This window comes from Crotalus tigris, unplaced genomic scaffold (assembly GCF_016545835.1).
Source record: "Crotalus tigris isolate CLP2741 ecotype Arizona unplaced genomic scaffold, ASM1654583v1 scf7180000023830.6690815, whole genome shotgun sequence".
Lineage (NCBI taxonomy): Eukaryota > Metazoa > Chordata > Lepidosauria > Squamata > Viperidae > Crotalus > Crotalus tigris.
The window spans coordinates 3,464,375-3,481,047 of NW_024100214.1; the positions used below are offsets into that span (position 1 = coordinate 3,464,375).

A 16,673-nucleotide genomic window follows, 5' to 3' on the forward strand; every position below is an offset into this window, starting at 1 on the left:
GATTACATCAAAAAGCTTAGTCTGTAAACAAATTAAATTACAATTCACCTTTATTTGTTTAAACTGCAATTCCTAAACTATCATATTAATTAACTTTTTTTTTTAGTTTATGAATGTGTTCTTAAAGTTGTACTCTATTTCTAAAGAACTTTAAGCTGGCCATTCAATAATACCAGTTTTCCCTAAGTGGGAGTCTCCAGATATATGGGACTGCAATTCCATTATACCTCACCATGACCTTGGAATCAAATATATGTGAAATTGGACACCGCTACCTTATAGCATTAACAAGCACGAGAGAAAAAGGACTAAGAAAAGGAATCAATCCTAGGATAAACATTTCGTGATTAGGAACATCAATCATGTAAGGCCTACTGTTCAATTTGGGCTTGATTCCAGGTAAGTGAATGCAGTATTTAGGCCAAATATCTGACAGGTGTTGTAAAAATTAAATACGATTTACAGATGCACATTCAGTACTTCAATTAACAGAATCCAACTTAATGCTAGAAATACAAGACCTTCTCTACCAGCTTTAAAAACACTGTGAATCCTTGAATGGAGAGGTGATGAAAAGGAAACACTCTAACATTGCAAGAACCCTAGAATCACTTTCTTTTTCATTGGCTCATGCACCATTCCTTCCCCAAATTAGATTTTAACATTTAAATGAGACTGAAAAGCAGTTTGATTGTTTACATAGTTGGTGGTGGATGGAAGAAAAGTGGCCAGAACGAATCATGTTCATTGAAAAATTATGGCCCTGAGCCACTACACACATGCACAGAGGGCTCCTGTTCTAATCTTTTTTTTTTTTTTAAGGAAACTTTGGAGTAAGTGAAAGTGAAGAACATTTTTTTATGTAGTAAAGTTCTGTTTTCATGAAGCAGAGTAGAATAGCTATGAATTCATACAGCCTTGGTGAAGCTTCTAAACAATATGTATGTACAATTTGTATTTCTTGTCCTTATACCAACCAAAGATTTAAATTCCAACATTTGAAACTTTTCAATTAAACAAATTACCAATATTTTCATGAACCATAATTTACAGTAGGGCAGTAGGGGAGGAGATAAAAGAAATATGTTCACTGAAAAAGGAAGACAAGAGAAGAAAGCAGTAATAAAATTTACATTGCAAAGATGCCCTTGAGTTGAGCTCAACTCTTGGTGAATAAATACATGCAGTTTTCTTCACATTTCCTGCTGCTTATCTTCCAGGGTTTGTTGCCAATTTTCAAGTCAAACGTCATTACATTTATAGCATTAATTAGAAAATAAAAAGAAAATAAATCAGGAAGGGAATATGTAGTGTGGCACCTCACTGAAAAAACATTGGCAATCAAACATCATTTCTTAACATTACCGAGGATTTTGTTTTAATCTTATTAATCCTATCCTGGGGACATGAGTTGACATTCTTAAAGTCAATCGGACACAGTAGTCCTCGACGTACGACATCAATTGAGCACAAAGTTTTTGTTGTTAAGCGAGACATTTGTTAAGTGAATTTTGTCCCATTTTATGACCTTCACTGTAGTTGTTAAGTTAGTACACAGTTATTAAATGAATCTTCCCCACTGAAGGTCACAAAAGGTGGTTACATGACCCTGGGACATTGAAACCATCATAAATATGAATCAGTTGCCAAGTGTCTGAATTTTGATCACATAACCATGAGGATGCTGCAACGGACATAAGTGTGAAAAATGGTCATAAATCACTTTTTTCAATGCCTTTGTAACTTCAAATGGTCACTAAATGAACTGTCAAGGACTACCTGTAGTTTGGTTCCTTTGTCATTTACTGTTTTATCCAAGAGCTGAAGATAGGAATTTTAAATACTTGTTTGAAAGCCTATAGGAAAGAAGAACCCTGCCATTAGACAAAATTTTTCATTGTAACTTTTATTGGAAGGCAAATGATTTTTAAAATAATAATAAAAATCATACCACAACAAGCAGAATGGTTAATTTCCTGCCCACTGCCACCTCCCCAAACATGAAGCTGTTCAATAAGCTGGTCCTAAGATCTAAAATTTAATTTTTGTGTGGTTTGGATTCACTCTGTTTCACCACCATTAAAAGTATTTTATTTTTAAACCAGACACATTGGAAGGTATCAGAGATTCACACAGAAAGAATTGGAGAGGGGGAGGTTTTAATTGAAAGATACTGTATTATAATGTTATTTATGTTTTCCTTCATATGCACTTTTGTGAAGGAAAGTTTTCTCCACTCACTGCAGTCATGACCATTCTGAAATAAGCTAAAAGTTATACATGTAAGATTTTCTATAACAACTGCACTCCAGATATTGAAGAATTATGCCATCTTATATAAGCTCATATATCCAGTTAAGATTTATAACTGATGCATCAAATAGAAGGCCATAAGCACTGCCCTGCTAGATTGGACCGCTCACTCATCTAGTCCAGCTGTGCTAGCTAACCCTAACCCCTAGCACTGATGATGTTACCTAGTTTGGGTAATGAAATGTCTACAACAAAGCAACCAAGCTGAGAAAGTACCAAAGGCTCCTCAAGAACCTACTAGTCTCCCAGCAGATGGCCTTCAGAGGCAGTCTGCTATCGAGGCTAATAGACTTTGATCCTTTGGACTTCCGTGAACTGGTCCAACCCTTTTTGGAAGCCAGCCAAGCTGATAACCAATATCACATCTTGGGGCAGTAAATTCCAAAACTAAATTAAGCATTGTAGTTTTAAAAAGTATCCTTTTTCTGTCCTGATTCTTTCAGGGTTCATCGTCATTGGATGACATTTGGTTTTAGTATTTTTGAGAAGAAGATAGCTTTCCTTTGTCCCTTTTACCCACACCATGCATAATTTTGTATTCCTAAATTGTGTCGTCTCTCATTCCCCTCTTTTCTAGACTAACCAGTCCAAAATACTGCAAACCTTTCCTGACTGGGAAGCTGCTCCACTCTCTTGATCGTTTTAGCTGCCCTCCTATAAACAGTCTCTGGCTCAATTATAACGTTTTGAGGCACAGTGGCCAGAAACGCACAGAACATTCCAGATACAGTCACATCATTGATTCATATACAGTAAGGGTTTTATATACTGGCATATATTCAATACCTTCTCTCATTATTCTTAATATGCTCTTGCCATTTTTATAGCACGTGTATTGACACCTTTACTGAACTGTTTACCATTATAACAAGATCTCTTTCCTCATCAGTTGCTGCTAGTACTGAGAACATTAGTTTGGCAAGAGTAGTATGTTATATAGGAACACAAAGAATATGCTTTTTTCAATAATTTCCCTTCTTTAAAGGAATATTCATAGATTATTTTCATATAATATATTTTTACATTGTTTGATGTTCTATAGCAGTGGTTCTCAACCTTTTTAATGCCGCGACCCCCCAACCGGTCGTAAGTCGAGGACTACTCAACCGGTCGTAAGTCGAGGACTACTCAACTGGTGCAGCACCATTTGCAGAATGGGACTTTTGGTGGGCTCAGCAGGGCAGAGACAGCCTGGACAATTCCTATTGGCCTTTGAAAGCCAATAGAATTAGACTCTATTCAAGAGAGTCTATTCTATTGGCTTTCAAAAGCCAATAGAATAAAAGGGAGTAGCACAGCTAAGGAAAGGGGGAAAAAAATGGCGGACTGCGTTGTTTGGCGACCCCCGTGAAATGGTCGTTCGACCCCAAATGGGGTCCCGACCCACAGGTTAAGAACCACTCTTCTATAGACTTGAAACATTACTCTAGGAATTCTGTTGAGAACCTTTATTTGTGAAAGAATGTGTATAAAAGTAACAATATTGGAAACTACTGGTACTGTGAAAGACCTAAGATTAAAATTAAAAACCGAATCAAGTATTAGATATAGCACTCAAATCTGTCCATAGATTGTAATCCCAACACGTCTGAAATCCATTTCACATATTAGCAAACCACAATAAAAGCCACTTGCTTAACGTTTCTTACAATACATTCATACAAGTATATCTAAAAGTCATAGATGAAAATATTTAGGTCAATATACTCCATTTTATGATATCTTAATATCATAACAACGACCAACTGATATTTTTAAGTTTTTTAAAATATTTTCTTGAATCCGTTTTATTTTACAGTGTGAGTAAATGTAAATTATGATTACATTATGAGTAAATGGGTTGTGAGCATATTAATCTATGGGCAAACAATGGATTTTAATTTAGTCAGTTTATATATCAGTTTTGACAAGAGTAATCTGCCTTGATTATGACAGCTTTATTGTAAATCTCAAGTCAACAGTAGAAAACATAACCTGGGCAATTATAAGATGTTGACTTGGTTTTAGAAAATAATGCTGACTTTCCCATGTCTTTGATATATGTGTAGAAGTACAACATTTTTTACAATTTTCTTTATTAGTAAGCAATCCTTTGCACAACAGGAATGAACTTTTGTAAACCAAATGAAGTGCAGCATATAATGCTGTAATTCTTATATCAGGGGTAAGAACAGAACACTAAACAATTTTGAGAATGTAATCCAGGTTAAGGTTAACATTCTTTTCAGTGGATGACTGTAAATTCCAAATCAAAGTGAAAGAGCAAACGATAGTTAATTGTAGAGAGGTGGAGAGTGGAGAGAGGCAGACTATCTCTAAACCAAGAAAGACTATGATATTGAGATATGGAAGGTTTTTCTTTTAACAAAAGCAATTATCACATTTAAAGAGGCTTTTACGTTGCAACCTTCTTTGGCAACTGTAAACAACAACTTTTCATCTAAAAGAGGGTTAAGCATAATTCTGGAGAGGGAGGCCATTGTGTCATTTGCATTAAGGCAGCAGATGCAGTTCCAAAGGACTTCAAAAGAAAATGAAAAATGCTGGATTTGTACATCATGTTGAACCAGAGTTGACAATGTGATTTTCTCAGTAAATGATAACTAGCTGAGCATGCAAACATGCTAAACAAAACCATGATTCAGAAACACAGTGCACTGAATAAAAGAACCTCTCAAACAACACTGTGGCTTCATGTGATATACTAATCCCAAATGAGAATCGCTCAATAGACTTTCAAGAAACAGCATATTTGTATCTGTATACGAAAATGCATAAATAAAAGATATTTACTTTTAAATGAAATCCTAAATTATCCTTTTTCTCCTCCAATTATTCCCACTTAGCCCTTCCTTTTCTCCTGTTCTTAGGTTACTTAATCTCATCTTTATCCATTCTGTTTTATTGTCTCACAAGCCATATGTCACTATTAATACTTTTTACTAAAATAGAGCAAAGGAAATTATACAATGTATAATTAGATTATTAGATTACTCAATCTACTGCAGCCGTTAAATAGATCCACTGTTCTGCATGTAAATATACATCACACACTTAATCATCTTATTTTTGTAATATTGGGAAAAATCACATTTCACATATCAGTCAAGAGCAGGGGTGTCAAACTCAATTTCATTGAGGGCCGCATCAGCATTGTGATTGCCCTGGGGGGTGGGGGGTGGCCAGAGTGGGTGCAGCCTACTGGGTGGGTGTGGATGGAGTGGGTGTGGCTATTGGGTGGGCATGGCCAGTTCTACAACATTCGCATCAAGGGTGCCTGTGGGGGGCCTGGGCAGGAGTGGACAGATCTGAGGATCTCTGGCAGAAAGGGGTGGGACTGGGGGCGCAAGTGCCAAGGCATGGTCCACCGGGGCAAGTGCCAAGATGGCCACCACAAAATTGTACATTGGCTCCCGGCTGGCCTGGGCCAAGGCAGCGGGGGCTGTTCCCTCATTGTTTCGAGGATGGTTTTGCGGGCCACATGAAACCACTTCGCGGGCCGCATCTGGCCCCCGGGCCTTATGTTTGACATGTCTGGTCTAGAGATTTCAATCCATGCCTTTTTGTGTGAAATGAATCCCATATAAAATAATATATGGAAATTATTTATAGTGTACTTACATATATTTCATTGTGATCAAAGCGTTGTTTGAGATTGCTGATAAAGGTTTCCTCAGTAAGGGGCTCAAGAAGCACCATATCTCCAACTCCAATCATATTGTCAAGAAGAGATGTCTTCACCTCCATTTTTGCCATTTTTCTTTACTATAGCAAAAAAAGGAGAGAGATTAACATTTAATATAACATTTAAATTACCACAATGAAAGAATGAAGAACTACAATGGTCATTTCTAGCATTCCAACACACAGCAAAAAGCATTTGGAAAAAGATTGTTTATAGTAAGATGGATGGATAAATAAATAAAACAGAAACACTCGACTGGATAGTTTTCAAAATCAGAAAATGATTGTTTCCACCGTCTGCTTTTTACTATATGAAAGTTAAGAAAAAGCTTTTCAGGAAAGTTCAAAGCACTATTAAAATTTTTATTTCCTTACTTCTATAAATTACTGTTTGCAAGAATTACAGTAGGTCTCATAAGGAAAGTCATCATAAGAACAACTAGCTTTGAAGAACTAACTCAGGATCTTTGAAAAAAGAACCACTATGAAATAACACATACAATTTGCTGAAAAGTTTAGACTCTACATAACATCTTAGAAATTGCAGATCTATACCCATGGCAATTATTTTCTTGAATATTATATGCCTAAACCCCAAGCACTGACTGGTAAATTCAGAACTATCTCTAAAATTCTGATTTAGCCACATAGTGCTTCTTGATCTTTCATTTTAGTTACAAGTACAACTCAATGAAAGAGTGAGAAAGTAAAGGCAATAATTATAAGAATTCAATCCAGGATTGTAAATTAATCCCTAGACCAGTGATGGCGAATCTTTTAGAGACCGAGTGCTTAAAAACCAGACAGCCCAGCAGCGCCATGGCAGCTATGCCCTCTGCCTGCACCCCACAGCATCATCTGCGAGTGATGGGATGCAAGGGCAGAGTCTTGTCCTCACTGCCCAGCTGCCATCCTTGGCTACACTGCTCCGCATGGACTGCCCCCGGGGGTGACTCTCCTCTGGGGGGCTGCTGGTGAGGAACGGGATGCGAGGGGAGGCGGGGCTGGGGCGACAGCGCGCATGCCCACAGAGAGGGCTCTGAGTGCCCCATCTGGCACGTGTGGCATAGGTTTGCCACCACTGCTCTAGACATTCCTCACCTTCTCTAACTGTATCTGGCTATGCTGTTCATTTGTAACTTTCAAGTAAGCAAACTCCTATGTTTCAAGTAAGCATTTCTGGCCATTTGATTAATATAATCATCTAATATTTTACAAACCTGATATAATAATAATAATAATAATAATAATAATAATAATAATAATAATAATAATAATAATAATAATATCACTTAATGAAAAGTGATAAAAAAAGAAAAAATAAATCAATATCCTACAAGTATCAATGCTCAGTGTTTAAGATGTCCTACTGTACTAGTTAAAGCTACAATCTTATCCAGAAGGATAAATTAAAAATGGATCTTAATTTCAAGAAAGTTTGCATACATTAACCCACAGTAGCAAGAGCTCTTAAACATATATTATTGAACTTTAAATATGAATGTAATTTGTCCAAGAGATTAAATGTTTTCAGGAAAACAGCAAATAACTTGAGTTAATCTTGCTCATAGAAATCACTAATATTTCATCTAACCTTGAAAATGAAAGATTTATTTTTCTGAGAAATACAAATTCTAATAAGGTTACTTGTGGCTTACATATTTAGTTTCTCAGGTTTTATTATACTAAAATACAAGTTACCTACATAAATAAGAATTTAGAGGAAAGCGATAGCCAAATCAGTAAGCTTCCTTTTTTATGCTAATCTTACTCCAATTACAAATCCAGCATAAATGCATCAAACAGTATCTAAAGCACATATGTATAGCTAACTTTATGAGTCAAAGTGTCTGGATCTCTTCCTATGGCAATATGCTTGTAAGAAGATAAGAAAGGCAGTAGTGAATTGGACCAAAAGTCTATTCAGTGAAGCACTGCTTTCTCTATTGTGGCCAACAGATGCTACTTAAATGCCCGCAAGCTGACCTAAGGACAACAGAATTCTCCACTCTTGTTCGCATCAAGAGATACATTGACATATAGTCTCTATAGGTGAACAAGAACAGTGCTTTGGAATCCGTGTGGCCACACAGATTGTGGCAGTAGGCAACTCCTTAAAGAACCTGTAGTGGCATGTGGGAGAAGAGGAAGGGGTGACAAATACTGCCTCGCGAATGGTCGGATAAGAGTGGGCATAGCCGGCAGCTACATAACTGGTGGAGAAAAAAATCTCAGAAGGGACACACACATAAGTTCTCAGACTGTCAAGGAGAAGGCCAGAGATTTGTATTTTCAGATGTGCAAGGTTCTGTTAATGTAGCCTTACAGTAAGTAGAATCTGGTTGTGTTTCCTGTCTGGTCTACCTCAGAAGGCTGACACAACCTGAGCTGCTTCCTGTATTTGCTACTCCATCATTGTTTCCTTAATTCAAATACGGATTCCCCTGAGACGGAACATTTTGTACATGCCGGTACCTCCCTCTTAAATTTCTCTAACTTATCTTCCAAATGATTCACCTCTATGGCCATCGAGCTATTTTGTGTCAGCATATTCTGTAGTTTAATTGGTTCTCTACAAAGAATTATTTCTTTGTCCTGAATCTTTAAGATTAATGTTAAATTACTCAGATTTTAGAATTGTAAGCAACGGGAGAATTTCTTTCTATTTGTTATTTTCCTTGTGTGATGTATACTAATGATATCCTTCCCAAACAACTCTGTTTCCTTTACTCATAAGCCTTTGGCAGGACAGAATAATGTAAGGTAGGGACTACTTCCTAATGCCCTGATTCCTTCTAAAATAATAAGTGAATGTCTTTAACCCCATCCCATAAATAAAGATAAACTAGCTGTTGTTGATTTTGACAGATGACTAGAAGCACAAGTTTGTTGTTGTTGTTAATTGCGAAGTCGTGTCCGACCCATCACGACCCCATGGACAACGTTCCTCCAGGTTTTCCTGTCCTCTACCATCTTCTGGAGTCCATTTAAGCTCACGCCTACTGCTTCAGTGACTCCATCCAGCCACTTCATTCTCTGTCGTCCCCGTCTTCTATTGCCCTCAATCTTTCCCAGCATTAGGCCCTTCTCCAGTGAGTCCTTCCTTCTCATTAGGTGGCCAATGAGTTTCAACTTCAGGATCTGGCCTTCTAAAGAGTAGTTGGGGTTAATCTCTTCTAGGATTGACCGGTTTGAATGCCTTACAGTCCAAGGGACTCACAGGAGTCTTCTCCAGCACCATAGTTCAAAGGCCTTAATTCTTTGTCGCTCAGCCTTTCTTATGGTCCAACTTTCACATCCATACTTTGCAACTGGAAAAACCATGGCTTTGACTATACACACTTTTGTTGGCAGGGTGATGTCTCTGCTTTTTAGTATGCTGTCTAGATTTGCCATAGCTTTTCTCCTCAGGAGCAAGCATCTTTTAATTTCTTGGCTGCAGTCCCCATCTATGGTGATCTTGGAGCCCAAGAAAATAAAATCTGTCACTATCTCCATTCTTCCCCATCTATTTCCCAAGAATTGAGAGGGCCGGATGCCATGATTTTGGTTTTCTTAATGTTGAGTCTCAAGCCAACTTTTGCACTCTCCTTCTTCACCCGCATCAAGAGGCTCTTTAGTTCCTCTTCACTTTCTGCCATTAGAGTGGTATCATCTGCATATCTTAGATTGTTGATATTTCTCCCAGCAATCTTAATTCCAACTTTTCATTCATCTAGCCCTGTCTTTCTCATGTTGTGCTCTGCATATAAGTTAAATAGGCAGGGCGACAGTATACAGCCTTGCCGGACTCCTTTCCCAATTTTGAACCAATCAGTGGTTCCATGTCCAGTTCTCACTGTTGCTTCTTGACCCGCATATAGGTTTCTCAAAAAACAAATAAAATGGTCTGGTATTTCCATCTTTTTAAGAACTTGCCACAATTTGTTTGTCATACCTCAAAATTCTCAATTAGCTTTGTTATTCTGTTTGCCAGTTGGTACAATTATGTACCTGCAAGCTCTTAAGCCTGAATATAGTGAAATCTTTTAAAGCTACAGCCCTATCACAACCTGCTCCCTGTCCAGGCAGAATAGTATAAAATATGACAACACTTCCAGCTTTGGAGATGTACACATCTGGCTTTCACACAGAGAGATGGTTCATTGCCAGGCCAAGATGAAAAAAAATGTTTTGTGTGAATGGCCACATAAAAGAATTTCTAGTTTCCCTTCTCTCCCTTCTTCCTGGACATTGCAGTTCTGGGGAGAAGGTGACAAGGTGACTAAGCTATGCAAGGTCAAGTAAAGGTGCAAATCAATGGTCATTTTCCACTGGAGCTTTACTGGAGACTGACACAAGCATGTAAATTCCCTTCCTGCTTGTGGAGTGGAAGAGGAAAGCAAGAAATATTCAGGCAATTCCAAAGAAAATGGTCTTGGATGTGGAGAAAGAACCGCAAAAAATGTAAACTGACCCCACAGAGAGATACTGGAAAGGGGACTATGGGATGGGAGAGGGGGGACATGATAGCAGTGTTCCAATATCTCAGGGGCTGCCACAAAGAAGAGGGTGTCAAGCTATTTTTCAAGGCGCCTGAAGGCAGGACAAGAAGCAACAGGTGGAAACTAAGCAAGGAGAGAAGCAATCTAGAACTAAGGAGAAACTTCCTGACAGTTAGAACAATTAACCAGTGGAACAACCTGCCTCCAGAAGCGGTGAATGCTCCAACACTGGAGGTTTTTAAGAAGAGACTGGACAGCCATTTGTCCGAAATGGTATAGGGTTTCCTGCCTGAGCAGGGGGTTGGACTAGATGACCTCCAAGGTCCCTTCCAACTTTACTATTATTGTTGTTGTTGTTGTTAAGAATGAAGAATAAACAGAAGAAGAAAGGCAAATTGCAAATACATGATCTAACTCACACTCCAACGAAATACAAGTGAACAGCAGATCCCATGTTTCTTTTGGCCACCTTCCCCTTTTCTCTGCCTTTGCCTTGTAACAATTCTATTGAGTTTCAATCCATTGTTGGTATCAATCCCACATAGTATGAACTAGTGGGCAAAGAGGCAGGATACTGAGCTGTGCAGCTATCAGGGCACAGAAGTCTTTCTTTACATACTGTACTTCTTTACCCATCACAGTTATTCCAGATCAAGCACCAAAACTTCAAGGAAAAAGGTATATTGTCTCAGAGTCAGGAGCTTAGTGCACTAGACACACATTTTCAGCAAACAGCAACTATATGTGTAGCATTCTATACTCCTGGTGGTTCCTACATAACTGCTAACATTTTGTTGTATTATCAAAAAGCAGAAAATTAACCATCTTTCCAAACAAAACCCCCAAGAAAGCATTAATTTCTACATGATATTGATGTTGTTGTATTTTTAGCTGTTCCTTCAATTCAGCTTCAGAAAAAACAGCAAATTATTAGACTATACAGTGTGTATGTGTATGTGTGTGTGTGTGAGTGTGTATGTATATAGGTATCTATGTGTGTGTGTGTGTATGTATGTGTATGTATATGTATGTATGTATGTATGTATGTATGTATGTATGTATGTTAAGAAATAAAACGTGATCACCAGGAAAGAGTAAAACATTAAAAGTTTTAAATATAAAACGCTAAAAGTTTTAAATATAAAACGCTAAAAGTTTTAAATATAAAACATTAAAAGTTTTAATAAAAAAGCAGACCTAGCTTTCGTTGGCTCCTGCCAACATCATGAGGGTACAAACAAATCAATGGGAGAAACATTTATAGGCAAGCCAGCGCCTGCGCTTGACTTCTAGACCGTGTAACAGGTCCCAACCGGCCAATCACTGTGTCCGTACTAATCTCTACACAATTAGTTAATTTGTCCTCATCTCCCTTATCTACATGCGTATTGGCCGCTATTCCCCCACCTCTCCGCATCCGTGATTCGGGAGGGCATTTGGACTTTCTCCAATCAAACATGCAACCATCATCATCGAGTTGTTTCCCCCTCTCCTCTTCCTTGAAACATTCTATACGGACGGGTCTCTCCCCCTCTCCACTCTTTTGACGTCCGTCATCATTATTCTCATACTCTCTATTCCGAGGCTCCATTGCAAGTATCCTGCTCGCACTCTCTCTACCTAATTCCCCCTCACGCTCTGTCTTTCCGACGCTCCCACTGTCACAGTCCTTTTCAGCGTCCATCCTCCCCTTCCTTCTTATGATGGTTCCCAATCCATTCCAGAGACTGGTCTGTGATTCTTGCTGCCCGCTGAACGGAGCGGTAGGCATTCCTCGGGGTGGTTGTTTCCGTGCCCCATCTGGTTGGTACCTTTCACCCTTCCCCCCATTTGTTTCAGTATGGGATCCAGTTTAGTGGCTGTGTTTTTTTCTTTCCTCGTCCGTTGTGCTGCTGTTCGACAGCGTGTAGTCACTCCTGAGGCAAGAAACTTGCAAACGCTCTCCTCCCATGTGACTGTGGGGGGCGTAGCTTCCTTCGAATGCAGGGAATAATAAGATTACAAACCTAATCCAAAAAGAAACCCCCACTAAAATCCAAGACAGAGAACAAGAAAATGGCAAAGCCCTCCTCCCATACATAAAAGGCACCACCGACAGAATCAGCAAGATCCTCCATAAAGACAACATCAAAACAGCATTCTGCACAAACAGAAAAATATCCACCATCCTAAGAAACACCAAAGATAAAATTGAGTTAGAAAATCAAGGAGTATATGAAATCCCATGCACTGCTTGTCCCAACACATACATCGGACAAACCAACAGAAGAATAAGTGCACGCATTGAAGAATATAAGAACTCAGTCAAAAAAGAGGAACCAACATCTTCCCTGGTCCAACACCTTAAAGCCACAGGACATGAAATTGACTTTAAAAATACCAGAACTATCGCCAAAAGTGAACATTTTAATAACAGAATAATCAGAGAAGCCATCGAGATAGAAAAACACCCACACAGCATGAACAAACGAGATGATACCTCCCACCTACCAGCCATTTGGAAACCCGCCCTTATTGACAAACGACTTCGTCAAAACGTCGCCAAGACACTTCCAATTTTACGCGGGACAAAACACGAACAACCAAAGATCTACATACAAACACCCGCGAAAACCTCAGAAAACAAATATCGAACCTCTATGGGGAGGAAATCCACCATCTGACCAGGACCTATGAAAAACTTGAAGTCCAAAGAGCTTCCATTTTATGCGACCTCGCATTCCTACGAATCTGCTGAGATCAAAATTTAATCCCCACATGTTTCCAACTGAAATTCCACTCCAACTCTGCAGCCACCAAACACATCTTGAAAAGAACAGAATTGGCCCTAATCAGAAATGAACTTCACACAAAAAGATTCCTCCTAGACTGAATTAACAAAGATCTCCTCACACTTCACCTCAAACTCAGCAACAAGATCCACCCCGCACTTTGGGACAAATCCAAACAACTCGCCGTCTGGAGAGCCGAAACACAGACCACCCTCAAGACAGACACACACACCAACAAACTCCGAAGACTACAAGAATGCCAGAAACAAACCCCTCCTCCCTCACAGCCACACATGAAACAAACAATGCATAACATCTCAGATAGGATCCTCACCAAAGCCGAAACCAATGTCCTTTCCAAAGGATTCAACTTTGCAGTCGCTCCCAAACACATCCCCACTGAAACCATTATATGTGGAGTTGAAACCAGCCTGACCAAAATCAACCCCGACGACGCTAACAGAATCAGACTCGAAATCACCAACATCCTCTGCACCAGCAAGCCACCCAAAAGCAACTTACCCAAAGAGGAACAGACAGCACTACGTAACCTGAAAGAAGACACCAGCATAATAATCCTACCAGCAGACAAGGGCAACGCCACGGTGGTTATGAACACATCTGACTACCAAACCAAATTAACCAACCTACTCCAAGACTCCATATACAAACCCCTAAACACAGATCCCACCACCTACCTGGAAAAAACCACCAGATCCAAAATAAAAGCCTCCCCCATTAGTGAAGAGATCCAGCAAAGAATCATTCCCAGAGAGAAATCATCCAGATGCCCCAAACTCTATGGTCTCCCCAAGATACACAAAGAAGGAACCCCACTCAGACCCATAGTCAGCTCCATAGGCTCACCTCTACAAAACCTAGCCAAATTTCTCGCCAAACAACTACAGCCCTATGCAGAATCCATCACCTCACACGTAAAAAACTCATTCCAGTTTATAGAGATCATAAAGAAACAAAACTTACAGCCCAGCGACCTACTCGTGAGCTTCGATGTCATATCCCTCTTCACCCAAGTGCCTACCAAAGAAGCCTTGACAGCTATCCAAAACAAATATAACCCCCCCAAAACACATCTTAGATCTGACCAACCACTGCCTATCCAACACATACTTCATCTATAACGGACAAAAATACAAACAAACAGAAGGAGCACGCATGGGATCACCCCTCTCACCTGTCATTGCAAACCTCTACATGGAACACTTTGAAACCCAAGCTCTAGAAAAATCGGATCACAAACCCAAACTCTGGCTCAGATACGTAGACGACATCTTCATAATCTGGCCACATGGGAAAGAAAAACTGGACAACTTCCTCACACACCTCAACAGCCTACACCCCAAAATACAGTTCACCATGGAAACAGAAGCTAATAACCAACTTCCCTTCCTGGATGTCTTAGTCTACAAGAAATCCAATGGCTCCCTAGGACACACCATCTATCAGAAGAAAACACACACAAACCGTTATCTGCACGCTCTCTCACACCACTACCCAGCATAGATCAACTCCATAGCCAAGACACTCATCTCCAGAACAAAATGCTTAGCTGACAAACAACACCTAAAAACCGAACTACACACTCTCACCAATGTACTAACATCCAATGGATTCCAAAGAAATAAGATTACAAACCTAATCCAAAAGGAAACCCCCACTAAAATCCAAGACAGAGAACAAGAAAATGGCAAAGTCCTCCTCCCATACATAAAAGGCACCACAGACAGAATCAGCAAGATCCTCCATAAAGACAACATCAAAACAGCATTCTGCACAAACAGAAAAATATCCACCATCCTAAGAAACACCAAAGATAAAATTGAGTTAGAAAATCAAGGAGTATATGAAATCCCATGCACTGCTTGTCCCAACACATATATCGGACAAACCAACAGAAGAATAAGCGCACGCATTGAAGAACATAAGAACTCAGTCAAAAAAGAGGAACCAACATCTTCCCTGGTCCAACACCTTAAAGCCACAGGACATGAAATTGACTTTAAAAATACCAGAACTATCGCCAAAACTGGACATTTTAATAACAGAATAATCAGAGAAGCCATCGAGATAGAAAACCGCCCACACAGCATGAACAAACGAGATGATACCTCCCACCTACCCGCCATTTGGAAACCCGCCCTTATTGACAAACGATTCCCTAACACAAAAAATGATACCAGACCCACACTCACTAAAACCACACAGGATGTCACCACGACACATCCACGCAAAAAGCAAACCCAAAGCCACACCGATGATGAGGCACGACCACAAACCATAAGCCAGACTACAGCTGCATCATTAGCCACTTTAAACCCCTCCAATCCATACATGAAGCAAACTGACACCCACCATGAAGATGAGGCACGACCACGAATGCGAAGCCAAAAAATAGCAAGGCAGCCCACCATCTTAAACCCCCCTGCAACTCAGACTAACCTGAGCACAACAAAGCCCCCACCCAAACAGAACACTCCCCCAGCCAATCAGAGCACAGCCAACCCCCCAGCCAATCAGAGCACAGCCAACCCCCCAGCCAATCAGAGCACAGCCAAGCCCCTAACCAATCAGAACACACCTCCACCCAATCAGAACACAGCCAAGCTCCCACCCAATCAGTTCATACCCCCACTGGCAGTTAAAAGGAAGAAACAGCTAAGACCACACATTGCTGCCTCGAAGCACGAAGCTGAAAACACCAACCTGAAGATGAAGAATGGGACTTCGTCGAAACGTCGCCAAGACATTTCCAATTTGACGCGGGAGAAAACCCGAATAACCAAAGACCTACATATATATATATATATGTCTTTGGTTATTCGGGTTTTCTCCCGCGTCAAATTGGAAGTGTCTTGGCGACGTTTCGACGAAGTCTCATTCGTCATCTTCAGGCTGCTGTTTTCGGCTTTCGTGCTTCACGAAGTCGAAAACACCAGCCTGAAGATGATGAATGAGACTTCGTCGAAACGTCGCCAAGACACTTCCAATTTGACGCGGGAGAAAACCCGAATAACCAAAGACCTACCTACCTACATACATACATACATACATACATACATACATATATATATATATATATATATATATATATATATATATAGACACACACACACACACACATATGCACACAGTAAATATTCATATTGGAATATTCAATCTTAAAAAATGTGAATCTTATTTTATACTTTTAAAGAACTCTCCACAAATCTGTCCTTACAAAAATCCATAATAGAAGTATGTTAATTTTTCAGTGAGAGATAGGCATGTTTGCTGGAGTAAAACCAGAGTCTTATTGCATTTTAAGACTATATATATTATTGTTTATATTTATAATACATTTATGATTCTTCATCAGGTACCTGTTTTATACTGACGCAAAGAGATGACCCATACCTGTATA

At 39.5% G+C, this 16,673-nt stretch overlaps 1 protein-coding gene across 4 annotated transcripts in view; it reads right to left on the reverse strand.

The window, feature by feature from the left end:
- MYO1B (myosin IB) overlaps positions 1 to 16,673 on the reverse strand; it is a 128,138-nt gene that overhangs the window by 95,603 nt on the left and 15,862 nt on the right. For all 4 annotated transcript variants that reach the window (XM_039321971.1, XM_039321970.1, XM_039321967.1 and 1 more), the window contains exon 2: positions 5,935 to 6,078. In XM_039321971.1, the coding sequence (XP_039177905.1) occupies positions 5,935 to 6,069 (135 nt within the window). In that variant the 5' untranslated portion in view covers positions 6,070 to 6,078. The remainder of the gene's footprint in view (positions 1 to 5,934; positions 6,079 to 16,673) is intronic.